Source organism: Pieris rapae, chromosome 12, assembly GCF_905147795.1.
Source record: "Pieris rapae chromosome 12, ilPieRapa1.1, whole genome shotgun sequence".
Classification (NCBI taxonomy): domain Eukaryota; kingdom Metazoa; phylum Arthropoda; class Insecta; order Lepidoptera; family Pieridae; genus Pieris; species Pieris rapae.
Genome location: NC_059520.1, coordinates 6,225,153 through 6,250,471, shown reverse-complemented (window position 1 = coordinate 6,250,471; position 25,319 = coordinate 6,225,153). Strand labels below are relative to the sequence as shown.

The 25,319-nt window shown below is 32.4% G+C and overlaps 4 protein-coding genes across 9 annotated transcripts; 2 read left to right on the top strand and 2 right to left on the bottom strand.

Annotated features, from left to right (window-relative positions):
- The first annotated feature begins 10 nt into the window (after nt 1–10).
- LOC111001506 (dnaJ homolog subfamily C member 5) lies at nt 11–3,515 on the top strand. Its single transcript, XM_022271434.2, has 2 exons — nt 11–824; nt 2,612–3,515. The coding sequence occupies exons 1-2, from the start codon at nt 242–244 to the stop codon at nt 2,635–2,637; spliced, it is 609 nt and encodes a 202-aa protein (XP_022127126.1). The 5' UTR covers nt 11–241; the 3' UTR covers nt 2,638–3,515.
- A 3,335-nt stretch (nt 3,516–6,850) lies between these two features.
- On the bottom strand, nt 6,851–12,328 carry LOC111002818 (glia-derived nexin). 4 transcript variants are annotated; one of them, XR_006750550.1, is made up of 7 exons: nt 11,459–12,328; nt 10,966–11,136; nt 10,559–10,771; nt 9,874–10,107; nt 8,030–8,233; nt 7,456–7,592; nt 6,851–7,035 (listed from the first exon to the last, which is right to left on the bottom strand). XR_006750550.1 is itself a non-coding variant. In XM_022273069.2 (7 exons), exons 1-7 carry the CDS (start codon nt 12,029–12,031, stop codon nt 6,926–6,928), a joined length of 1,617 nt encoding a protein of 538 aa, XP_022128761.2. In that variant the 5' UTR covers nt 12,032–12,324; the 3' UTR covers nt 6,851–6,925. The 4 variants fall into 4 exon arrangements, 3 of the variants coding, with proteins under 3 accessions (XP_022128761.2, XP_045486516.1, XP_045486517.1); XM_022273069.2 differs by having other exon boundaries at nt 7,456–7,567; nt 11,459–12,324; XM_045630560.1 differs by lacking the exon at nt 10,559–10,771 and having other exon boundaries at nt 7,456–7,567; nt 11,459–12,317.
- LOC111002826 (acetylcholine receptor subunit alpha-type acr-16-like) lies at nt 8,500–9,853 on the top strand. Its single transcript, XM_022273080.2, has one exon. It carries the CDS (start codon nt 8,525–8,527, stop codon nt 9,800–9,802), a length of 1,278 nt encoding a protein of 425 aa, XP_022128772.2. The 5' UTR covers nt 8,500–8,524; the 3' UTR covers nt 9,803–9,853.
- A 1,615-nt stretch (nt 12,329–13,943) lies between the features above and the next one.
- LOC111001813 (antichymotrypsin-2-like) lies at nt 13,944–24,523 on the bottom strand. 3 transcript variants are annotated; one of them, XM_022271861.2, is made up of 9 exons: nt 24,155–24,252; nt 21,428–21,522; nt 21,056–21,190; nt 20,678–20,881; nt 20,406–20,504; nt 20,011–20,151; nt 17,434–17,643; nt 15,899–16,043; nt 13,944–14,447 (listed from the first exon to the last, which is right to left on the bottom strand). In XM_022271861.2, exons 1-9 carry the CDS (start codon nt 24,174–24,176, stop codon nt 14,314–14,316), a joined length of 1,185 nt encoding a protein of 394 aa, XP_022127553.2. In that variant the 5' UTR covers nt 24,177–24,252; the 3' UTR covers nt 13,944–14,313. The 3 variants fall into 3 exon arrangements, with proteins under 3 accessions (XP_022127553.2, XP_022127537.2, XP_045486454.1); XM_022271845.2 differs by lacking the exon at nt 13,944–14,447 and adding an exon at nt 14,949–15,378 and having other exon boundaries at nt 24,155–24,258; XM_045630498.1 differs by lacking the exons at nt 13,944–14,447; nt 24,155–24,252 and adding exons at nt 14,950–15,378; nt 24,438–24,523.
- Nucleotides 24,524–25,319: the final 796 nt, after the last annotated feature.

The window sequence follows — 25,319 nt, the reverse complement described above, 5'->3', positions numbered from 1 at the left end:
TAAAAAATCAGTGACACTGGCTGCATTTGCCAAATACTGTCAAATGTCAGCCGCCAAGTAGTTACGGGAAGTGGATTTGATTTGAAAGATCCTAGAATATGACAAAATCTAAGGATTAAGAAATTGTGAATTGAAACGGTGGATGTGAAAACGGAGAAAAGTGAATCGTCTAATGATTGTAGCTATTGTGTGTTAATAATTCATTTAATTCACGTTTATTGATACTCTATCAGACCTAATAATGGATAAAAGAAAACTATCCACTGCGGGCGATAGTCTCTATCTAATATTACAAGTCCCTAAAACCGCAACGGCAGATGATGTCAAGAAAAGCTATCGGAAATTAGCACTTAAATATCACCCAGACAAAAATCCCAACAACCCTGAAGCATCTGAAAAGTTTAAAGAAGTAAACAGAGCCAATACAATCCTAAGTGACGCCACGAAAAGAAATATATATGACAACTATGGCTCTCTCGGTCTCTACATTGCCGAGCAATTTGGGGAAGAAAATGTCAACGCCTATTTTGTCGTCACAAGTACATGGTGCAAAGCATTATGTGTGGTGTGTGGTATATTGACTGGTTGTTACTTTTGCTGCTGCTTGTGTTGCTGCTGTAACTGCTGCTGTGGCAAGTGCAAACCTCGTCCAGCAGAAGAGTCTGGAGACTACCACACGCTGGAAAGAGACGACTCAGATGGAGTGCAGCCGGTAACTTCACAACCTGGACCTGAAGGCCGTCCCACCGGTGACCAAGCCCCACCCATTGTGCTGCCTGCTCCATCGGCTCCTGGGGTCTCAGAAAATACTGGCCTCAATACAGGTGGGGTCAATTACGGCATTTCACACTAAGATTTAATTGTTTGTATGTCATACATGTCTAATTTTTGAGTCATTCTTAAATTGTTCTAAGTATATTAGCAATTGCTGCTTCACCACTTGCTTTATTAATGTAGGTAGAATATTATTTAATTCACACTTCCAAGAAAACCTATATAGCTTTTGTTAATCTTATCAAATATCCAGTAGGTATCATAAAAATGTGTGTAAGTGAAATTTTTTGTAGGGTATCTTATCTTTTGAGTTTAAACTTAGTACAATAAGATGCATTCAGACATATAAGTGCTAATATTATCTAAGGTTATTATCACATAAATTAAAAGCTCCTTTAAATATTTAATAAGACATTTTTATCTCTACTAGATTGGATGGTTCCTTATGGTACTAAGGATATAGATTGTTATGAAATGTAATTTGTAACAAGTATTTTATCACAGTATTCTTAATTTAATATTTTTCATACATTTACCATAAACATATATTTCTTGTGCATACATGGATTAATGGTCAATATTCTATGAAACCTAGTAATGTCTTGATTGTAAAATCAAAAGGTCCATTCAAAGAATATAGTTTTACATTTTATAATATATATCTTGAGATAGTATGCCATTGTATAAATATTGATTACTTTAATTCTGGCAACGTAACATATAAATGACATGCCTTTCAAGACCTTTAAATTTGATATTGATGCATGACTATATGATAGTGATAACCACTCAGATTCTTTTACATTAATTTATTGATTTATTACAAATTGTAACATTTTTAATTAGTCTAACCTTCTAGCTATACTTACTGTACTTGTGACTGCTGACTTCCATGTCAACGAAAAACTTATGATATACTGTTAAGGTTGTAAAAAGGAATAATTGTATACACTTCACACAATATCAGCTATACAAGTAAACTATTTTGCATGTTTCATTTGACATATGTAGGTATTTTGCGTTTCACTTAAGCTAGCTAATTATTTGGTGGTAGATAGTTATAGCTGTAATACAACCTTTTTTTGTCAGATTTGCTCAATAGAAAAGGGTGAATTGTACAATAATGTTTTTACGTATCCTTGGTCATAATGATTGTAGTTGCTGATTTAATTAAAAAAACCATTTTATGTGAATATTGCTTTAATATAAAGCAAAATTTAACCTTAAGATTTATAACTATCCTTAAATAAGTGTAATTCACAAAATACACATTAGTCTTTAAGGGATATAAACTGTTATAGAACTTTAAATAATAATATAAAAACATATTACCTAACAGTTATTTATTTGGCTAGCCTTAATGATATATCTCCTAAATATGTTTTGTAACATCACCTTAATTTAGAAGATGTTATGACTATGATAATGAACATATAAGGAACATGACATTTTGTGTAAATATTAGCAGCCAATTGTCTACTAGGATTATCATTATCATATTTTTTTTAATGTATCCTACTTTTTAATTACTGGATACTGATGGGATTATAATAACATTATATTTCTTGAATATGAATTTAAATATATGTATGTTGCATTAATGCCTATTATAAATAAAATGTCCATATTATTCAATTGGCAGCTGATGTCAAGCTAGTCAACAAGAATGTATAGTGGAAAGTGTCATGATATAATTATTGTTATTCTGTAACTACACTGATAACTTTCGATTTAATAAATATCTGCATAATTAAATCCTCTATTATTCAATTTTGTCTTTATGTTCACCTGAAATTTTATAATATACAACAAGTAATAAATTATGTCTTGGTTACAGGCAGCAGTATTCCAAAATACACTTGAAGTGTCACCTAGCCTAAACTATAATATAAGAGAAAAGAGGAACTGACTGCTTTTTTCCACCACCATGCAAATTATGTAAGCCCTAAGTTTTTTATGTTACTATTTTTAATGAGTTTTTTTTTTGTAATTTTGTTTTAATGTATTTATATACAGTTTTTTTAAATTGCAATTCTGTGATAACCTATTTATTTTAACTTGAAATACTGTATTCTTAGCTAAAGTGCATTAAAGTCTATATATTGTATCATTTCTTTAGCTTTGCAGGGTTTTTTAGCTGGCCAGTAATAGACCTTATAAACCTGAGTGAATCTAAGGGTTATCAATAAATAATTAAAGTTTGTAATTGTGTCATAACATTGTAGTGAAAGACAGTTACACAATATGCTTGTTTATATTTTCTTATATAAACACCACATCACAAAGAAATAAATTCAATAAAAAACCTAACTCCTTGACATGGAATTACTACAATTTACTATTTAGCTTATGCTTACAAAATATAAAAGTTATCAGTTAGGATTGTTTAGATCAGATTAGTCTTTCAAATAATCGATTGTGTATGTTAAGAAAATTAGTCTTGAAGTATTTATCTAGCTGCAACTAATTACTATTATCTCTGAGAAGTCACAATTTTGCATGTATTAAAAAAAAGACTTCTGGGAAATTTCAATAAGTATAACTTCTACTCCATAGCTATAGTATAACGTGTTTAGAAGTTTAAGGCATCTATACATTGTTAATAATTTAATAGGTAGGTACTTATAGTAGCCTATTCAAAGCAAACCTGTTTTCAAACAGGTATTTGTCACCTGCCTCTACTTTCCGTAGCTAAAAATGTATCGTCGAAATGTTATTTGTAATAAATGTGTTTAATTGAATGTGGTTCATTTTATTATTTATAAAAACTTTCAGACGGCTATTTTTACGGTTTTCAAAGTAACTAGCATACAGCACGATGGACTTTCGTTGGCTAGACATAGTATAATTTATAATACATATGATTGTTTTCTTAACGAGAGTATATTATTATAGTATAATCATCATCATAATAATTATAATTTCTTCGACTAGATTCTTATACAAAATTATTATTTGTTTCTCGTGTCTTCCAATAGCTTAAATTTTGGAAATATTGTTCTTATGATTACTTAACGCTTTGGTTAAACCTGTTTTATATTAAAATGTATGTTAAAGTAGGACGAGTACATATTGATAAAAAGATACATCGTAACAAATTAAAAAAAATATTCAAAAATAAATAATCAGAATCTTTATTTGGGAAAAAAGTAGTTGTTTAAAATTGCTTAGACGCCAGAGTGACTAGAGCTCTTCCACGGTACATGTACTCTTATGGTTCTTAAATAATTGCTTACTTATAAGAGATTCGTTAAGAGGGAGATAATTTCTAAAATGGACATGCACATGCCTTAAAATAAAATACGTATATTCATATCGTTACGAATGACTGACGCGAAATCAATGTCTTTAATGAAATTATTTATTTACTTCAAATAAGTCGCTAGTCACGCATAACACCGATAAAGAAGAACTTATCGATTTGCAATATTAAGATTATATAGTGATTTGTATTTAATTCATACATAATCGTCTTTTCTGCTTTGAGTCACTATAAAGATTACGCTAGCAGTGGCTAGTGTTAACCTAGTATAGTGAGTGTTTCTCGACCGCCCTTCGTGCGTTCCGGCTCCTGACTCAGTACAGGAAATTTTTAGAAATGTCACCTTTAAATACAAACAATTGGCACTCGATATGTCAAGGATAATCCACAGCCCTGTCCGTGCTAACAAGGACAAGTTGGATTAAAACTTATTGGAAACACTACATTCCTACACACTCATTGGTACATAGTATTCATTTTTTAAATAGTCAATGAATATTATACCTGTATGATACAGCTTGTAACTACATATTGTATATATGGTGTAATTCTTTTTTGGATTTACTTTGAAAACTTATCCAAGGATACGAAGTGTTCGTTTTTTTTGTATGGATAAAATAGAGCACGCGGTTCTCAAGGCCAACAGTTGGCTATTTCTTTTGCTTTATAGAGTCACTTCTAGAATGCTGGAAGATTTAGGTTTTGGCAAGTTATCAGCTAGCTTAAGTGGGTCAAAGTTGTTCACGTATAGACAATTTATGTCCGTCCACAACGCTCAATAATAACTCTTGATTTTTATTATTTTTATTAGAAACCTACATGTCTTAGACCCATAAGTCGACGTGTGTCAGGTACTGGAGGCTGATCACCTACTTGCCTATTAGATTTAAAAATGATCATGAAACAGATTCAGAAATCTGAGGCCAAGACCTAAAGAGGTTGTAGCGCCATTGATTTATTTTTATTTAGTTATTTTTATCTTGTCTTGTTCTTTTTAATAAGTTAAATATTTTACCAATGGCATGTGTTTGGTAAATGATTAAAGAATAAAGATTAAGATTAAACCTTCACTTTGAATACCCTGGCGACAGTAACTTAGTTTTACATTATGTACTGTCAAGACAGGGACATTAATTATCTTGGAAATTAACCTATTTGGCGCCGCATCACGCAAGCCAATGTAAACTTAAATGTGTTCTGCTGTATTGTTATGAATTATTAATCAAATAAAAGCCTCTATGAATTTACTAAATGTGGTCTAGAAAAGAATATTGTTGTTTGAAGATGCGAAAACGTAAGTATAAACTCAATGGCGATGTTAAGCAAGCTTATATTATTATATATAGCGTAGGCAGAGTTAAAAAACTGCATGATTAAATTGATAAAATTATTAGTGGAACAGTATAAACTTTGTGTTTCCCATATCTTTTATTATGGGGTTTTTGAATCTCTTAGCATAAATAAGTATTTCTTATATGTAGGTCAGGTTAAATGAATGAATTAAGAAATTATCTTTTCCCTTAGTTGTACGAAGCTTAACATCACAAGATGAATAAAATCAAGTATCAGGTAATATCGTTGTATCCCACTCCGTAGTCCTAGGAGGTTAAATACTGATGGTGATGTTGGTGTTACTAATTCTCTATGGAATACGACATTGCATTGTAAGTATACCAGTTTCAAATAAGGAACTACAATTATGTAAGCGAAACAAAACACGAATGAGAGTATACTCGCAGCAATCATAATTACAAAAAAAATCTTATTTTAAAACTATATGTGCCTTTCAGTTTCAGTTGCGTTTACTCGTTTATAGTGTTACTTTTCCTACATAAATTTATTAAGAACACAAAATAATTTCGATCTAGTAGAGCCATGTGCCTATGACCCTCATCCCTGTCGAAGTATCGAAGCCCCACTAGTACGCCAATGGACTTTTCTTTCTATGTGCGCACAAAAAATTCGGTCGTATAGCGATGTAAAACATCATGAGGAAACCAGCATAGCAGGCTTTCTACCAAAAAAGGCGATAGCGATCCAAACATTTTGGCCCATTAGAAAACAAATGATCACAAAATAGAAACAGAAATCTGATGCAAAGTCCAAGGATTATCACCTCTAACAATATGAAGACCGTTTGTTGTGTACATGCAAGGGTGAACGGACATTTAAAAGTTTTATGTTGTAGAGATATCGTTAAACAAACAGATCAATACGCGCAAGGTTCGTGAGAGGAGGCGCATACCCCATTAATATTTTTTCACCTTGACACAATTTAACATATATTTGTGTAATGTAAAATGTTTACAGGAGGTGGCTTTGGTATTTATACTTCTATGATTTGAAGTTAGGCATGGTTAGTTGCAATTGAGTATAGTAAAACAAAATCATAACAGAAATGACTCGTTTGGCTATGAAACCAATTTTTTTTATTAACTTCGTTTCATTTAGATTTATTTTAAGCTAGCTTCCCCTGCGAACTTCGTTTGAATATGATTTTTATAGAACATTCTACTATGCTACCCCATAGGGTATTTCGTACAAATTTTCCAATTTTTCTCTACAAAAACCCAGTAATCTTTGAGTTTTGCGCTTAGCAGCATATTTACCTATTTATTTTTATATAAAAAAGATATAGTCCAAGCTATGTTAATTATTATTAAATAATTAATAGCTTGGAGAGTGTCCATGGGCGGCGGTATCACTTAACATCAGGTGAGCCTCCTGCCCGTTTGCCCCCTGTTCTATAAAAAATAAAAGAAAGAACGTTTATTAAAAATTGTAATTTCTTTATCAAAGTAATTTCACGGGTAGTGCTTTTGATATGTTTTGTATTGAAAATATACCTATTTGTAAGAATATACAATGTACGTTATTTGCGTATTCTTATCAAAGAACAAAGTTGCCATTTAATATTGTGACATTATGCCATCGCACGTAAAATAAATATGGCCGATCGAAAATGATTCTCTGCTCTGGAGTTTCATCCCACTCTATTCCTGTAAAGAAATATATCAAACAAATTAATAGATTGATTTAATTACCGAAAATAAAGTCTCGCAAACATAATGTGACATGCAATATATTATGTTTTATAGAAAGTGCTTATTACAGTTTTACACCAGTTTAAGACGCACTATTTTTGGATAGAACAATCGAATACGTGACAATGTCGTCAAAAAATTAAATGAATTTATGTTCTCAAAATTATTATTATATCTTACTATACGATGCTATAAACAAGTACTTTTTTTACAATGTTGGAACAAACAAAGCAACACACACACACACACCATATGATGGCCCAGAATTTGGCTCCCGTTATATAATTAAAAATAATTTTAAATTTGTGATATTAAACGCTTTCAAGTTTGAAAAAGTGTTTTTTGAGTATAAAAGGTCAACTAAAAAATGCTTACCGTCATCTTTAAATGCATATCGTCCAGCTTCAGACCAAAACATGATCCTCTGAATGGCGTGAGACAATCTTAAACCCTCACACTGTTTGTCCATCAGTCGCGTTATTCCCATCTAGAATGTGTACTTGAAGGTAGTACTAAAAAAGTACCCGGCTTTTCACTAAATAGTTTTTCTATGCGCTATACAAAACCACCTACTTGCCTATAAGCAATATGAATCTAGAAATATATTTCCATATACATTTTATACCAAATTTTTGATTTGTAAGCATGTCGCTTAAACGTGCGACTCGACGCTGAGTTCATGCGTTCAAATTCCGACTGATACGAGTTTTTCATCCTATGTGAACTATAAACAGATGCCTCTACGAAGGCACATCTAGAGTAAACCGTTACAAAGTGAGTTCTACTCAAAAACTATATATCGTTGGTTATCAGACTATAACATTAAATTTTATTCTTTTAATTTAATCAGTGAATTGCTATTGACCTATCACAAAGAAAATCGTGTTAAAATTTCGTTTTACATTCTCTACCTTTAAAATTAAGAGAGATCTACAAAAAATATACCAACTGTTTGCATTTTAGAGGGTAGAAGTAAAGTCATGCGTAATGTAAAAAGTGGTAGGGTAGCTGCTATACGCTTGCTCTGCATTCCACGAACAATGCTTTGAATGCTTGTGGTTGACATGTGAGCCGCCACGTCACGGAGGCTTCGCCCCTTAGGCACTACCAGAACAAGACTCAACCCGGTGGTTGCATATTTTATCTCAAGGGCCTGTAAATATGTGGCGGTTAAGGAAACTATTCTATTTGGCTATATATCATTAAGATATAAGATTTTAGATAATGTAAAAGTATCCAACAAACTTGTGAATTTTATTACTAAACTAAATATTATTATTTACACATAAGCACACATACATTAACTATTATCACAGATTGGATATATTTAATTTCCAAATGGTTGGTTCCATGATGTATTATCGAAAGGGGCGGATATAGGATCAAATATCAAGCGATAGAAATTGTGAAGTTTTTTAGTTTTACATTCAATTCATTAGCAACAATGGTCCCATACAGAGCCATATTTGTGTTAACATTAGTGGCGTATGTGCCACGTGCAATTATAGCCGACTGTTCTGACGAACGCGAGGACCAGGTACCACATCAAGAAGCTAAGTTGCATACTGATCTTTTACATTCTTACAATACCGAATACCGCCCTGTGAAAGACCACAAAACACCCGTAACCGTTAAGATCCGCTTCGCATTGAAGTATATCAGCTTTGATAGCCTTGAAGAAACCTTCAATGTTCACAGTTGGGTTGCGATGACATGGAAGGACGAGTATTTAAACTGGGATCCATCCTGCTACGGTAATATAAAGGAGCTTCAAGTTGAAAGTCAGTCAATATGGACTCCACGTATGGCGTTATTTAACGCTGACGCATCGGTTTATCAATCAGACACGTTTTATACAACATGTTTGGTGGAGAGCGATGGCTCGGTGACATGTGTTCCGCATTTAACACACTCAGGTATATGTCGTACTTCACTGCGTAGCTGGCCCTATGATGTTCAGAACTGCACTTTTTATTTCGGCTCTTGGATGCATACTGGTGAGCAAGTAAACTTCACATTTTACAAAACAAGACCAATTGTGATGGACGACTATCAAGATGGTCCAGGATGGAAACTTCTTAATGTTACAAATGATCGCCTCCCAGGAAGTTATTCTTGCTGTCCAAACAGCTCATATCCGATGTTGAAATATACTTTCATGTTAAAAAGAGAAGCGGGTGGACCAGCAGCAATTATTGTCATTCCCTGTATAGTGATAGTTCTACTTACATTAATATCTTTAATTCTGGACGTAAAGGATTGTACCAGATTATTCTTATTATGCTTCAGTCTTTTCAGTCATTTTACTTTCCTGACGGAAATTGGTTACGATATTCCTAAACATAGTTCGGACACTCCAATAATATTGTTATTCGTCCGGGATTCCATATTAATAACATTATCGGCAATATTATTGACGTTGTTTCTGATGTCTCTGAGGAAACGTATTGTACCGGCTCCAAGCTGGCTAGTTTCCATAAATCGAATAATCAGTAGCGGCCCAGGAAAATATGTTGTTTTTACAGAATTTGATCCGAGCGAATCCACTGATGTCAAAATTTTAACGGACGATAATGTGGGCGATAGCTCTGGAACGGATGAGAGATCAAGGATTTCTGCTGACTGGATACATTTCGCCAATATTCTTAACAGTTTTGTATTTATCATAGTGTTTATGATCTACTTTATATTGATTTGTGTTTATATCCCCTATGACGATTGAAATCCGTTGCTTAATAAAATGCATATCTCGCAAAACATATAAATAAAGGTACTATTGTGTGTTTAACTTACTTCGGCATCCCATTCTGGAAGATCAGCATATCCCATAATATCATTGATGCGAATCATCCGAGCGTTTCTTTCTCTTTCGTCATCGTAAAATGGAAATGTTCCATTTAAAAGAGTGGGCGGTGACCTCCAGCGAGCTCGCAAGTAAACAGTCGTCATCAAAATGACACAAACGCCTTCAGACAATTCGTGATCCTCAAATGTATCACGCAAGGCCCCACCTGAATCAATTTCAACCTGTTCGAAAGGGTCAAAGGCTAAATACTCTAAACGTTGGGGCTAAATAAATAAATAAAAAGTATAAAGGTAAAGCAAAATATTTAATAAGTATGTATTTATTATTCACAAAAAAAATATTATTAAAGTAGTTATCGAGATTTAAGGAGAAATTGATTTTTTTCTCTTTATTGACTATTTGTTTTCATTCTATCTTTTAATTAAATTACAACAATGCTTCAAAGAAAAATACTTATTTTGTGTCCTTATTTAAGAAAAATAATGTATGGAAAACTATAAACGACAATCATTTTTCTACACAATGTCAATGTATAACTTAATAAATTCAATACAAAATAAACAGGTATTAATTGGAGCTCTTAATCCAGACCTAACATTATTTATATTGTCTTCCACTGTTTGCTGTATTCCTTAGCTATCCTTGGTCCATATTAGAATTACGTATACTTACCATGTTATTAAGAATGGCAGTTAGTTTTTCAGGAGTTTGTGTATCATTTAAATGTTCTATTTTGATACGCCCTGCTGCTGCAGCACCTCGCATGAACTTTTCACTTAGATAAATACCTTGTTTGACTACTAATCTCGTTTTGTAACGAAATTTAAGACGATCACTTGATGTAGGTAGCCATGATATTATATTTTTCAGTACTTCTATTTTAGCCTAACACAACAAAATAGAAATATAGTGACCACACTAAAATTAAGCCATATACATATCTTAATGGCCGTTCCATTAAGATATGTATATGGCTTAATTTTGGTTTCATAAGTAGTCTTTTTTATTATTAATTATGACCAAATTCTACACTGAACACTGGCAATTTAGTTAGTTTATTAAACGTTGTAATTAAATACCTGTTCTGGTACATAAAAGCCAGTGCACTGATCTAATTCTCTTCTAGTTTCATGATCTACTTCTGTTGATAGAGCAATTAGTGCCATTTGTAAAAATAATCCAGAAAGTGTAAAACTGATCCCATTTACATACTCGGAAGGGCTGATTGCTTGCAAAGCTGTGTACGTTGTCTACAATGTGTTAAATAAGTTTTAAAGAGTGTTTCTTCTTTTGCAATAACTAACGAAATAATCACTGTTTATGGAAGTTACTAAAGTCATCCGTACAAAGAATACTTAATCAACGCAACACAGATGGTTACCAAGTGCCTATTCCGTTCATAAAAGACAATTATAATAAATTATTAATGTATGCGTGAATGAATAAATGCACACTTTCTAAATTCGCTATTATAAAGTCATAGACTGTTTAAATTTACAACTTTCACTGGTCTCTCAAAAGTAATTAATAGTCTTCGACTGTTTAGTTACTGAGTTTTAAAATAATACTTACGGCGTAGAAGTTCTTTTCGAGTTGATCCAATGAATCTATAAATTCACTTATTAAGTCTTCTTTTGGGTCAGTTCCTAGTCGACTGAAATTTGAAGTTAGCTCATTTTCTTTCTGTTTGGAAGAAATCAGTTCAGTTCCTTTACGATAATTGAGTATTGGCAGCGGAATCTCATCACTATATAATTCTATTGGAGTGTTCATTAATAGCCAGTTCCAATACCTAAATAAGCCACCTATTGATTTAGGAACACTTGGGGGAATTGACAAGAATAAATTATACAAGTCTTGATCTTTAAATTCCTTGCCCACAAAAAGGTGACTGAATAGTATTTGATCATCTAAATTATATGATTTTGTCACTGGCGTTACGTCGTTTGTCGATGTGGTGTATTTCGGACACGGCTTCCATTTAAAATCCGTAGATAGACAATATTTTTCATAATTATGAGGAACGAGGGTAATTAGATCATTCGGCACACTTATATAATACTGTGCAAAGCCAAAAGTCTGGACGCTATATTTCACTAAAAAACACGTGAATATAATCACATATGTTTTACATATGAGTGTCATGCCTGCTTACGAGCAATCAATTATTTGTTCCAATACATTTGGCTCGCTTGTCTTAAGTATATTACTGAAAATATACATTAGTTTGTTACGAATCTATTTCCGAACAGGCAGACAAGTTATCTTCAATTCGTTTGGCAAGCGAGGTTTTAGTATCAATAATTCTGTTATATCGTGCACCACAAAACCGATCAAATGTTCTTATCAAACTGTTCGTTTGCCCATGCATATCTGTAGAAAATACACTTGGTTCCGCACTTGTAAGTGACTACTTAATGTTAAGTATTATCGTAACACTAATTAATGTCTAAATTGCATTTAAACCCTTTACTAATGGGTTAATTGCTGTTAACCTAATAAAAATTGCCTAATTTCATGCTCACGAGCGAATTTTTAACTAGTTTTTAATTTCTTGTGACAAAGCAGTGTTGGCCTAGTGGCTTCAGCGTGCGACTCTCATACCTGAGGTCGTAGGTTCGATCACTTTCGATAGTTCGATCGAAATATCGTGAGTAAACCGACATGTCTTAGACCCAAAAAGCCGACGATGTGCGTCAGGCACTGGAGGCTGATCACCCACTTGCCTATCAGATTTAAAAATGATCATGAAACAGATTCAGTAATCTGAGACCAGAACCCAAAGAGGTGTAGCGCCACAGATTTTTTTTAAAATTTGAACATCTTATATGTAAATAAGAAACCAAATGTAATAAATCATATATTAAGTTAAAAAAGACCACATTTCGACTTATTAGTTCGGTTAGAACGTGTACAGGTATCATCTGTAAATGTTATAAAAGTGCTCCAGAAAAATGATATCCTTTTCAGTGTAATGATTGATAGAAATGGGTGATCTCCAGTAAAATCTTCTGAAAAGTCTTCACATAACCGTTCAACTCCACCCACTGGAAAATGGCTAAAGTAAAATTTTAATTATAGCAAATTAGCGAACTACGCCCACGTTAATGCGATAATGATTGATATGAGATGTTATCTTGACTCAATATTTAATAACCTACACTAGCAATGCTCACGGTTTTATCTACTAAGCCTTGAACACAAATAAGCTTTACACGCTTTTTAATAATATATTAAATTAAGTTAAAATCCTTGATGATTTTCTGAATTTACATAACACTAAAATTCTATGACCATTCTTTTGTAGGTTGAGTAAGTTTCCCAGTAATTAAATCCAAATCTGCCTAATTGTAGACCTAACTAAACTAGCATTTCGTCTTTTTCTGTCTAATTGTTTACTCTGTGAGGAGGAGATATCAAACAAACAAACAAAAATCATTTATTCATATAGGTAACATAATGTACACTTATGAACGTCAAAAAAAAGAAATACATATATATTAAATTAAATGATTCTAATTTTACATTTACTGCCAGTTCTCAAATCAAGGGCATAGAACGGAAGAGAAGAACTGGCAATAAACTCTCCGCCACTCTTTTTAATCGCCAAGTTTTTGTTTGCACATTGTTTGTAAGGAGCTGCAACCATTACACCATGTTCCATATGAGATCTTGAGTAATAAATATCTACTTTCATTTTTACGAGATTATATAATAAAGAAATAAATAAGAGAATGACTTTAGTTATTGTTACAAGATTGCACACACACAATTACAGAATAACCAAATGAAATACTTCTAGATACTAACGAATGATTTTTACTCTACACATATTTTAACAAGTTATGTTCTAGATTCTATCTGTACTAATAAAAACTAGAAGAAATGTGTTCCAAAGAGCCAAAAGAAAAATGATCAGTAAGATAGGACATGTTCGTCTTCTTGACTCATAAAGATTTAGTCCAATAAAAATGATCCTTTAAAAAGGTATTGTCAATATCACAGGTTAAAAATAAAACAACATTATAAATAATTAAAATATATTAAATATAAAAATACATTTACTTTAAGCGTGTAAAAATAATACTTATTGTAAGTGCACTTGGTACCATTATTAAAATCTTATCCATGTTTGACATGGTACATGATCATATAAACGCAATATATTCATCAAAATTCAGAGAGGATTAGGAACTTTATATAATCATAGTGTGACTTATTTAACGCTTACTGTCCGCGTCATATATTTGTATGACGCATTTTACTTCTGAGAACCATCAGAGGCACTGTTTAAAAAAAATTCACGAAGACGAACGTTAGCAGCCAACAAAACTTAATCATAATTACGTATATAATATACATATGTAGATTTTTAATACAATATACAAAGTTATGTTTTACAATTTTTTTTGTGTGTGCGTTAACAATTATGGTTTTCCACGGTAAATAGCTTCGAAGTAGACGTCATTACCGACAAGAATTACAGCCAAGAATGGACGGTCGGCTCTGAACTCAGGCGTCGCTTCCCTCATGACTGACAAACACATCGACACACCCATTGCTGTAAGGTAAAACCCATAACCGATTAAAAAATATATATATACAAGAAAAAAAATCAAAAGCTGCAAATATCATAGAACAAAGCTAAGCAGAAATAAATCATTTTACATATGAAGCAGGTTATATTTACGAAATATTTATCCATTTTATATATCGACTTTATTTAAGTTTCTCAAACATTTAATGATTAAGATGAATTCATGAACGCTAAATTTTGTTATAAAACTGCAATCGTATAACGTAGATTTACATAAAACTTATCAGATACCAACTTTGAAAAATATCACACACTAATAACCTAATTAAATTAATACAAATACAATAAGTATATTAAGTGTTATAATACAAATTTTTATTTTATAGTACATATATCTTAACATTTTGTGTAAGAAAATTTAAAAATAAGCATAAATTAAATATTAATTTGTTAAAAAAGGACGGATTAATTTAAATTCGAATTGACATATTGTGTTTGAGGCACTATTTATAAATTCTGTATTTAACTTCAAAAGGAATGTCAATGATAACTGTTTTATCGCAACAAATTAAAAAGCACTTAGTAAAGCGCTGTTAAGAAACCATAGACTATTTATAAGTATTTTATGAAAACTGATAATGACCACATGTCACGTGACATTTCAACTTCCACAGACTATAGCGGGTAACGCTCGTCACTTTTTATCTGTACTCGATACGTTAACTAGTTGATAACGCTCTTAACAATATTCAACAGTAAACATGATGCGAGATTATCCTGACGCCGGTAATATTAACATCGTCTTAGAGTTCGGTACGAAGCTGTGTCCTTTCTGGTTTATAGCGGGCCACAAACGCCATCTGGTCTTTGATAAAGACGCACCAGAGGGCTTCTCTTGTCGCCTCGAAGATTGGTGGTGGTGGATTCAAGGAGCGCCGAGTTCTGACTACACCCACTGTCACTCTGATAGACACGCTAGGTGTGAGTAAAGTAAGCACACGAATCTCCCATTTACTAATATATAATTGAAACCGTTTTAAAATTTAAAAAAAATGTTTTTCAATAATGAAATCATTACAAGTTTGCCATACAACACTTTCACCACAAGTTATATTAAGTATGATTTTGAAAAAACATTGTGGAACCATTCTGAATTCTATTTGTTTTACATTTATGTATTATAATAAAATAAGAAAAATTACTACCCAATTATACATTATAATTATATATACACTATTTAAATATAACACGCGTTTGTACATTTCATAAAACCCCTTCAAGCTGATGAAAAAAATGAACATTAAAAAAATGTCTTACTAAATGCGTAATTCTAAAGCTGTGCAGTACGTGAAACAACAAAAATATTCTAAAAAGACAATCTTATGATACTTTTAATACACAACCAATTAAATTAGGATTACCATACACCTTGTATGGATAGTCTACGGGTTTGAATAACACAAAAATATACATACCAGAGGCAGCGGCGGCTTCAGCTCCTTCTTCGTTGACTTCAATGAATGCTTTTTGCACTCCCTTAGACACAAATAACTTCTCTTCACTATCTAACATCCTGGTAAGTCCGGAGTTTTCACGCTCAAATATAGTTTTGATTCCAAGCTGAAATTATTAAATGACATAATATTACGAAAGGTTTTCACGCAAAACTTGTGAGAACAACACAATGAAATAGTTTATAAAACCATTTTTTAAAGACGATTAAAAATGGTAAGATTTTTTATTTTGAAAGTGCGCAAGCCTAACAATAATGACGTATGTATCGAGAGTATGGCACGGGTTAATCCCCACGACTTTCGTTAGGCTCTTTTGCGGGAATCCCCGAATTCTACATGGAGCTGAGCTACTGCTAGAGGAGGAATCCCTGAAAAATATATTTTATGCTAGCGATCGATTTCTTTTTCTACATTGTTGTTCTTAAAGTTGAGGGAACGGGTAGGTGTCACCCCAAGAAAGGTGACACCCGGTGCGGCCCGTCCCCGCCGCCCTCTTTTGGCTACGCCAATTATATGGAACAACGTTGTATGGTCATAAAGACTAAGTCAACGACAACGACGAGTCGAAGGAAGTCGAAAAATATCAACTTGTGTAAGAGTGGATAAAAACAGTTATTTCAAAAAACAGCAAAAAAGCATTATTAATGTTCATTTTAAACACATACAATTGTACATAAATTTAGGATAACTATCATCTATCCCAGTTGAAAGAATGTTGTTTCGTTGACGTTAATATTTTCGCCAGTATATATCATAGAGCTTCGTGGTATTGGTAAGTTCAGCCTCGGAAAAGACTTTTCATATGTATGTTGCCTAGTTGTATTCAATGCGGGCAGCGAGTACGGCCAACGAAAACATCATTAGGAATTGACAGCTATCAATTAATTACTTTGTTTTTTTTAGTTAGAAAAAAAAAACAACTGACCACGAAAGGGATTCAGAGAAGTTATGATGCCAAAAAAAATATCTCTGAATTACATTTAATCTCTCGAATACAAAACTTCGTTATCGTCGGCTTCGGTTAAAAACCCAACTATGAATCAATGAATTCTAAAGTTCTTTGATCACTTAATACTTAACAAATTATTACACATCATTATAAATTTTGTTCAGTTATGCGTAGATACCTCAAAATTTAAAACTACTTCATATTTTGATGCACTGTATGTACAATTTCGATATGTCATAGTTTCAACAAACACGTGTTTGGAGACATCAATAAATTATTATAGTCAAATATAGAGCAATTCCCACAATATAACAAAACAATGTTTGTCAAACGCGTTCAATATAGAAAAATCAGTCTCTAAATCTTTTAATATTATACCTTAAAATAGATCATAGATAAGAAAAGCCGTCATAAGCGGTCTAATGACAATTTACAAAAACGATTGTTAGTGCTGTATACAATAGATCATTCATGTACATATAAAGAATAGGAATATGGAAGAAAGCAATACTTTTAATTAAAGAAAAGTATCTGGAATAGACAATACCTTGGGAAGAACATCCATGAGGTCAATCTCGGACTCAATCTTGAACTTGGGGATAGTGACATCCACTTTGGTATATTTCAAAGTCTCCACATCAGCCAACAGGTCATAACCATCAGCCAGTTTCTTTATAACATCATTCAAACCGTTAACCTTTGATGGTAGGACGACCAGCATACTGGCTTGCTCACCCACATATTGCATTTTCAGGTACTGCAAATAATGATTATAATAAAAACCACAATTTTTTGAACGGAAGTAGGTATTAGTGAGTTTCATTCGTAGAAAGATCTGGAAGAGCAGTTTCGAAGTCCCTCGTATGGCGTATATCATTACTAATAATTTACTTATAGCCTAATGTCATATTCATTCTTTTGTAACCTGAAACCATTAGTTGTACAGTATTGAGTGTGTACGCATAGAAAATTAAATTTTTCTCAAGCTTTTAATCGACTGACGCACGTGCTAGTAAAAATGATTTGCTATTTTCAGTATAATATAATTTAAATATCACTACATAGTATAAAACTTTTCTCTGTCCCTATGTCCCTTTGTATGCTTAAATCTTTGAAACTACGCAACGGATTTTGATGCTGTTTTTTTTAATAGAGTGTTTTTGATAGAGTGATTCAAGAGGAAGGTTTACATGTATAATAACATCCATTAAATAGTGGAGAAGTACTGATATTTTTGAGGTTTCTAATGTGATGTCGTAAATAAATACATTTTTCCGCTTACATTGCAAACGCAGGCTGAAGCCTACGAGTTTTATCAAAATAATGTACTAAGTATTGTACACATTGAAAAGGTCTACAGAAAAGTCCGTGGTATATGTCTATATGGTATATGTCGCGTATATTATCGGAGCTTTCCAGCAACGGAAATAACAACACATAATAAAAACCTGCTTTTCATCAGCATTGCACCCGTGCGAAGCTGGGGCGGGTCACTAGTATTATAATATATTATATTATAATGATTGGGGACAAATTAAATTAGGTTTAATACGTATTTGTATTGCATTACGTAAATTCGGGAATCTGTTTATTACAAAAGGGGTTTACTGTTATTATTTTGTTAATTCTTATTTATATAATAAAACATTGTTCCATTCAAAAAAAACGAAGGCATGGACATATTCTTTCGTTGAAAATGGCTAAACATGTACGAAACCTTGAAACTACACAAAAAGTTTGCAATGGTTTCCTATTTAAAAGACACATGATACAAATAGACGATTACTCGGCACTGGAATTAATTGTAATCAGTTGATATTTCCATTACTCATAACGATAAATTAGACAATTATCAATAACACTGTTATTTATAAAATTATCGGAATTTTATTTTTGTTACAACACTGATAGAAAATTGGCTCGTTGCCAGAATTTTTTTGATGTTTATTTAACTTTGCTTATTTCAGTATGTTTAGAGTGCTATTAGTCTGTCGATTTCAGTTAAACAATGAGAGATTCATTGGAAACGCCTAAAATGTCTCATATAGTAATTATATAATTTTCACGTAGATTAAATATTATCGAAACTGCCTACAATCAATATCAAGATAAAAAATTAAGAAATCTATCCATTTTTATATATAATATACCGCATATTATATTGATATAAAAATTTCATGTATCCATAGAGATTTATATGGGCGCAACATAAAGAAGGTTTAACAAAAGTACATTTTATTAGGCTCACAGAATTTTTCAAATTCACGAAAGGTAAATATTTCGTGCATATGAATCGTGGGCATAAGCATGGTAAGTGTTGCAATCGTATGTAGAAATTGATAGAAACGTAATTTTAGAATAGGTACAATTTTAGAACCAATTTTGAAATTTTACACAAATATGCAGTGCCGTATATTTTTTAACATTTTAAGTTAGTTTATACTTGGTTCATGGAAAAAATATCAGTGCTTAATTTATTAAAAAATATCTAATTCTAACCGTACGAATCAAGATGGCTTTGATATTTTTACAAAGAAACGTTTGGAAAAATGGCGGAACAAATTAAGCCCAATTTTGTGACCTTGACACTAATGGAATGTAAAGCTCGCGTTTTTCAATTAGCAAAAGTGACATGATTCATGAAAAAACGAAGTATTGTAATTTTTACAATGACTTAATTCACTTTCAGCAGATTTAAACGATCAAAGATTCTTTGGTGTATATTTCTGTAAAAAAATTTATATAATTTATCGTATAAGTAATGAGTGAATTATTACTAAGACGATAAATTATATACGGTTAAATAAGTTTTGAGTGTTTCTCGCGTAAAAAGTTCCTTAATTTAAAAACTTCAAAACTGAAATGTTATGCGAGAAATCAAAACGAAAAAAAAGGGTCTTTCAACGGCACAAAACTGGCCGTACTAACGCGATGTGACTCTTATTATTTAGTTTGCAAATTTTAAAATTTAAATACAACACTATGGGCTCAATAGCGCCACGACCGCCGTAACAGTGAAACAATGAGTAATCAATATTATTAATATATAAATGAATATTCTTAATTCAATGTGTATATATAGAATATTTTTAAAGTTAACATGTATGCAGTATGCAGTAAATACCTGAACTCCAAGATCCTTGCTTTTACCGTAAAGGAAGTAATCTTTGGCATTCATCATCGGAATGTCCACTGTGGTACTCTCATCAAGGTAGAACGGACGGTCATATGTCATCTTCTTATGGAATGGTTTCAGCCAGGATCCCTGTTAATAAAAATGCTCTTTTACTAATAATAATTACAAAACATGATAAGAACATAAGTTAAAGGTTTATAAATTTATTTAAGTAATATGTATGAGGTTGATTACTATTTAAGAATACATACTTGATTTCAAATCCAATTATGGGAATGTAATAAAAGAATAATTTAATTTGACCTAAGACCAATAAAAATCAAAACAATAGGTCATCTTTATCATTAAAATTACAGTGACCTTCATAGTTATTATCTACATACCTTAAAGTACAATGCATTCACCAAGACAAGGCGAGTGTCGCTATTAACACTGTTCGACGTTAATAAATCCTTAATGCGTTGATTGGTTTTGCTCTCCACCTGGAAACATTTTCATTAGATAGGGAATAGGCATGTAGCTGCAATAAATTAAACCTTTTTAACTCAAACTTAAATAATTAATCAAATTAAAACATATATCTCAACTAGTTTATTGGTAAAATCGTGATAATTTGAAAATCAGTTTAGAAAAAAAAGTTCCTTGCAGTACTTACCCACTTGTTGATTTCTTGAACAGCTCCTCCACTTCCAAAGTCAATTATTTTAAGGCCAGCATCAAACACTTTAACAGCATCACTCTCAAGGGCACTGTTTAGCTTGTAGCCCCCATCTTGTATATACACTCTGTTAGCCACATTCAAGGTAATACCTTTAATCGATTTCAGTTGTGATGACATGCTAGAGAAAGATGAGCGAATCTAAAAAAAAATCTGTATTAATATTTAATTTAAGCATATAAACAAATGAAAGTTTACTTATATATGATATTAAAACTTATTAAGCCTACAGAAGAGTAATCAACACCATGTCTAGGTGTCAGCTGGATGATCCAGCACTTATCACATATAATGTTCATAAAGTTAAAAACTTACAGCATTATCTTCAGGGAATCCAAGGGATTGCAATATCTCTTTATGTGCTGGACCTTCACATCCCAAAGCCACAAGAGCAAGAATGTATTCAACTGATAATGGAGATGCAATCACACTCATTGACTTGTCTAGTTCCTAAAAAATATTTAAACCTAAATTCACGGTCATAAAGCAAACTTATGTATTATATTATTGAGTTTAGAATTCATATTTTATTTATTTAAAGTTGCACAAAAAAATTTTGTTTAATTTGTTTGTATAATCTATCACAACTAACAAATTAAATAAAAATAGGTGAAGTATAAAAAGATAATTCAAATATAAAACAATGAAAAGATTTTTAACATAAAAAGCAAAGAATAACATACTTACATTACAGAACTTTGCCGAGAATTTAGCGATGGATGAAGATAGCGTCTTTGAATCCATGATTGAAGATGCAACAGCTTTTAAAAATATCAGTAGTACTGGAAAATAATTAGGATAAACTTTCCAATATGACCCGTCGATTTGAATGCTCAAATTTTTTTTGTAGATAGTACTCACCATAAGAAAGCGTTTTGTAAAGTATTAAGTTGCGGAAACTTACGGTTCATGAGATATATTTATTTATACTTTCCATACAAATGGACAAATATCATTCCATAACACGCCATAACACAATGAATTTGACAAATAACTGATGTCAAACATCAACCATTTCACGTATCGATTAGTGAAGGGTTCGAAAAATTTGACGTATCGATACTACTAAACTTTCCAATATGGACCATAGATTATTTGTAACTTATGATCAAATTAATTATTTGTAATCAAAAAACTTAATTATTATCTAGTTCGGTTAGGTTGGGTTAGTATATGAATATTTTTTTTAATAACATTTTATTTAATAACCTAAAAGTACCCAACACCGAATCAAAGCACCCCACTATCCACGTGGTCTTGTCTGTCCTACCCCTAGAGTGTATATAAATAATCGGAGCCGTTCAAAACCCGAATTATTATCTAGTTCGGTTAGGTTAGGTTAGTATATGAATATTTTTTTTAATAACATTTTATTTAATAACCTAAATGTACCCAACACCGAATCAAAGCACCCCACTATCCACGTGGTCTTGTCTGTCCTACCCCTAGAGTGTATATAAATAATCGGAGCCGTTCAAAACCCGAATTATTATCTAGTTCGGTTAGGTTAGGTTAGTATATGAATATTTTTTTTAATAACATTTTATTTAATAACCTAAAAGAACCCAACACCAAATCAAAGCACCCCACTATCCACGTGGTCTTGTCTGTCCTACCCCTAGAGTGTATATAAATAATCGGAGCCGTTCAAAACCCGAATTATTATCTAGTTCGGTTAGGTTAGGTTAGTATATGAATATTTTTTTTTAATAACATTTTATTTAATAACCTAAAAGTACCCAACACCGAATCAGAGCACCCCACTATCCACGTGGTCTTGTCTGTCCTACCCCTAGAGCGTATATAAATAATCGGAGCCGTTCAAAAACCGAATTATTATCTAGTTCGGTTAGGTTAGGTTAGTATATGAATTTTTTTTTAATAACATTTTATTTAATAACCTAAAAGTACCCAACACCGAATCAGAGCACTCCACTATCCACGTGGTCTTGTCTGTCCTACCCCTAGAGTGTATATAAATAATCGGAGCCGTTCAAAAACCGAATTATTATCTAGTTCGGTTAGGTTAGGTTAGTATATGAATATTTTTTTTTAATAACATTTTATTTAATAACCTAAAAGTACCCAACACCGAATCAGAGCACCCCACTATCCACGTGGTCTTGTCTGTCCTACCCCTAGAGCGTATATAAATAATCGGAGCCGTTCAAAAACCGAATTATTATCTAGTTCGGTTAGGTTAGGTTAGTATATGAATATTTTTTTTTAATAACATTTTATTTAATAACCTAAAAGTACCCAACACCGAATCAGAGCACCCCACTATCCACGTGGTCTTGTCTGCCCTACCCCTAGAGTGTATATAAAATCGGAGGCGCGGAGGAAGAGCAGCCCCCACCCGCCGTAACAAAGCACAGGCATGAAATGCCTGTGCTTTGGTACGCAAGGGTGAAGGGGCTGCGTTTTCCGTAGCGCCGGAGCCGTTCATAAACCGAATGATTATCTAGTTCGGTTAGGTTAGGTTAGTATATGAATTTCTTTTTTCTAAGAACTGTTTCTGAAATCATCAATAAACATATAAAAAACTAATATTTATATCATATAAAAACTAATATTTATCATATTAAAACTAATATTTATATTATATTTGAATAAAATTCAAGTTTTTATTCAAAAAAAACTATCGACAAATTAAAAAAACGATTTTGATGCAAAATGTCACGTCTCTAATAACTAATGGAATCTGTATGGCTAAAGTCCTTTGCCTTTCCCATTAGGGATAAATTGAAAATAAAAAAAAATAAGCAATGGAAAATGTACGATTTATTTACGAATTTCTATACATTATACAGGTTTAAATAATCTTTATTAATATTTAGACGGAACTCCGGCAGAAAAAATAACTTGGAGGTGTTCCATTAAAGGTAAAGAGACACTAACATAATCAGTATTATCAAATTCAGGGACACATTTCTAAATTGTTACCATTCTAGCCTTAAAATTTTAAACATGAATATCTCCGTAACTATGGGTTTCCGCAGGTTGGGAATGACACAGGGGGTATTTCTCCATCCCCTCTTCCATCTCCCATCAAAAAAACCTCAAAAATCGACGGGTCATATTGGAAAGTTTAACCAATAATTAAATATAGAGAATATTACATGTCTGTTGCACTTGCGGCTGTATGAAAATTAGCTGGGGTAGCACTCTGCACTAGCACTAAGCTTTTAATATATCCAGATAGTTCACTAGAAAATTATATGAATCATCCGTAATCGGGCGCTCGTTTGATGATGTCATTCCAACAAAACAAAATATTTTTATTTGTTTAGGGGTAACTAATTCCAAGAAAATTTATACTTTCATAAGAAAGCAAGAGAGCAAAATATATTAATTGAAATTAATATATTTTGCTCAATTTCGTAAATAATCAATTAATACACTGTTACTTACATAGTACACTGCAAAACCGCATTTGACAAAAAAAAAACGTAGTGTCTCATAATTGTTCTAATCAAAATCTGCTTGGTATCGCACTGATTACGGATAGTATTTACTTGATAAATCACAAACTGCTTATTATTATTTGATAGATACGATATTGCAATAACTTTCGTTGCCGGCTATTGATTTGTTCACCTTCGTGGCTATAAGGTATTTGTTGATAATATTAATTAATTTTTTTGAGACTTCACTGATAATTAGCGAATGAGCTTTAATGTTTTAATTTACTTACCAATTATGTACCACTAAATTATTCTAAATTTTAAATTCACAAACCAAAAAACCTGAATAAAAACAGTTTATCTACTGTGAAGTGTGAACCGTCTACCTATCTATTATTATCTATGCCATAGAACACAGACTTTTTTCTAATCGAAAATATATATATAGTCTATCACTATAATTCACCACAGAGCACATACAACCGTAAGACAAGGGTTTTTGGAAATTGGACCGTTTACTGCGAAGCTGAACTTATTTCTAACTTCTAGTGCGTAAAGTAATTATTCTGTGCTCCGTAGACGGAATCACTTGGAAAAGATTGAAATGTAAGTATAGAAAAGTAGACCTTCATCATAATAGATATCCGGAAGCATGTGAATTGAAACATTTGTTCGACGACGCTTCCAAGTTCCAATATGACATAGCTCTCTGTAGGTACTTGAGAGATAAATTGATTTTTCGAGTACATACAAATTAAAATAATTTGATTGCGCCGTGCTAGTTTAGTTTATAAAATACCTGATCCTGAATTCGTTTGTTATAGTACCAATTTTTATAACTTTACAGGTCCATTGGAAATTTCCTTTTTAAAAAAGCTACATTCTACAATTACCTAAATCTCAGATTTTTTTTTTTTTTATAGAACAGGGGGCAAACGGGCAGGAGGCTCACCTGATGTTAAGTGATACCGCCGCCCATGGACACCCTCAATGCCAGAGGGCTCGCGAGTGCGTTGCCGGCCTTTTAAAAATTGGTACGCTCTTTTCTTGAAGGACCCTAAGTCGAATTGGTTCGGAAATACTTCAGTTGGCAGCTGGTTCCACAGAGTGGTGGTGCGCGGCAAAAACTGCCTGGAAAAACGCGCAGTTGTGGAACGGCGGACGTCGAGGTG

Bases quoted from the DNA above. Each gene is read 5' to 3' on its own strand.
- LOC111001506 (XM_022271434.2), top strand. From the start codon at position 242: ATGGATAAAAGAAAACTATCCACTGCGGGCGATAGTCTCTATCTAATA. The intron at 825-2,611 runs GTGGGGTCAATT...TCTTGGTTACAG, and splicing joins AAATACTGGCCTCAATACAG to GCAGCAGTATTCCAAAATAC.
- LOC111002826 (XM_022273080.2), top strand. From the start codon at position 8,525: ATGGTCCCATACAGAGCCATATTTGTGTTAACATTAGTGGCGTATGTG.
- LOC111002818 (XM_022273069.2), bottom strand. From the start codon at position 12,031: ATGACACTCATATGTAAAACATATGTGATTATATTCACGTGTTTTTTA. The intron at 11,137-11,458 runs GTAAGTATTATT...AACACATTGTAG, and splicing joins TCGAAAAGAACTTCTACGCC to ACAACGTACACAGCTTTGCA. The intron at 7,568-8,029 runs GTTGGTATATTT...TACACATTCTAG, and splicing joins TACCCTCTAAAATGCAAACA to ATGGGAATAACGCGACTGAT.
- LOC111001813 (XM_022271845.2), bottom strand. From the start codon at position 24,176: ATGCGGTTTTGCAGTGTACTAT. The intron at 20,505-20,677 runs GTAAGTACTGCA...AAATGTTTCCAG, and splicing joins TTCAAGAAATCAACAAGTGG to GTGGAGAGCAAAACCAATCA. The intron at 16,044-17,433 runs GTATTGTCTATT...TAATAATTTCAG, and splicing joins TCATGGATGTTCTTCCCAAG to CTTGGAATCAAAACTATATT.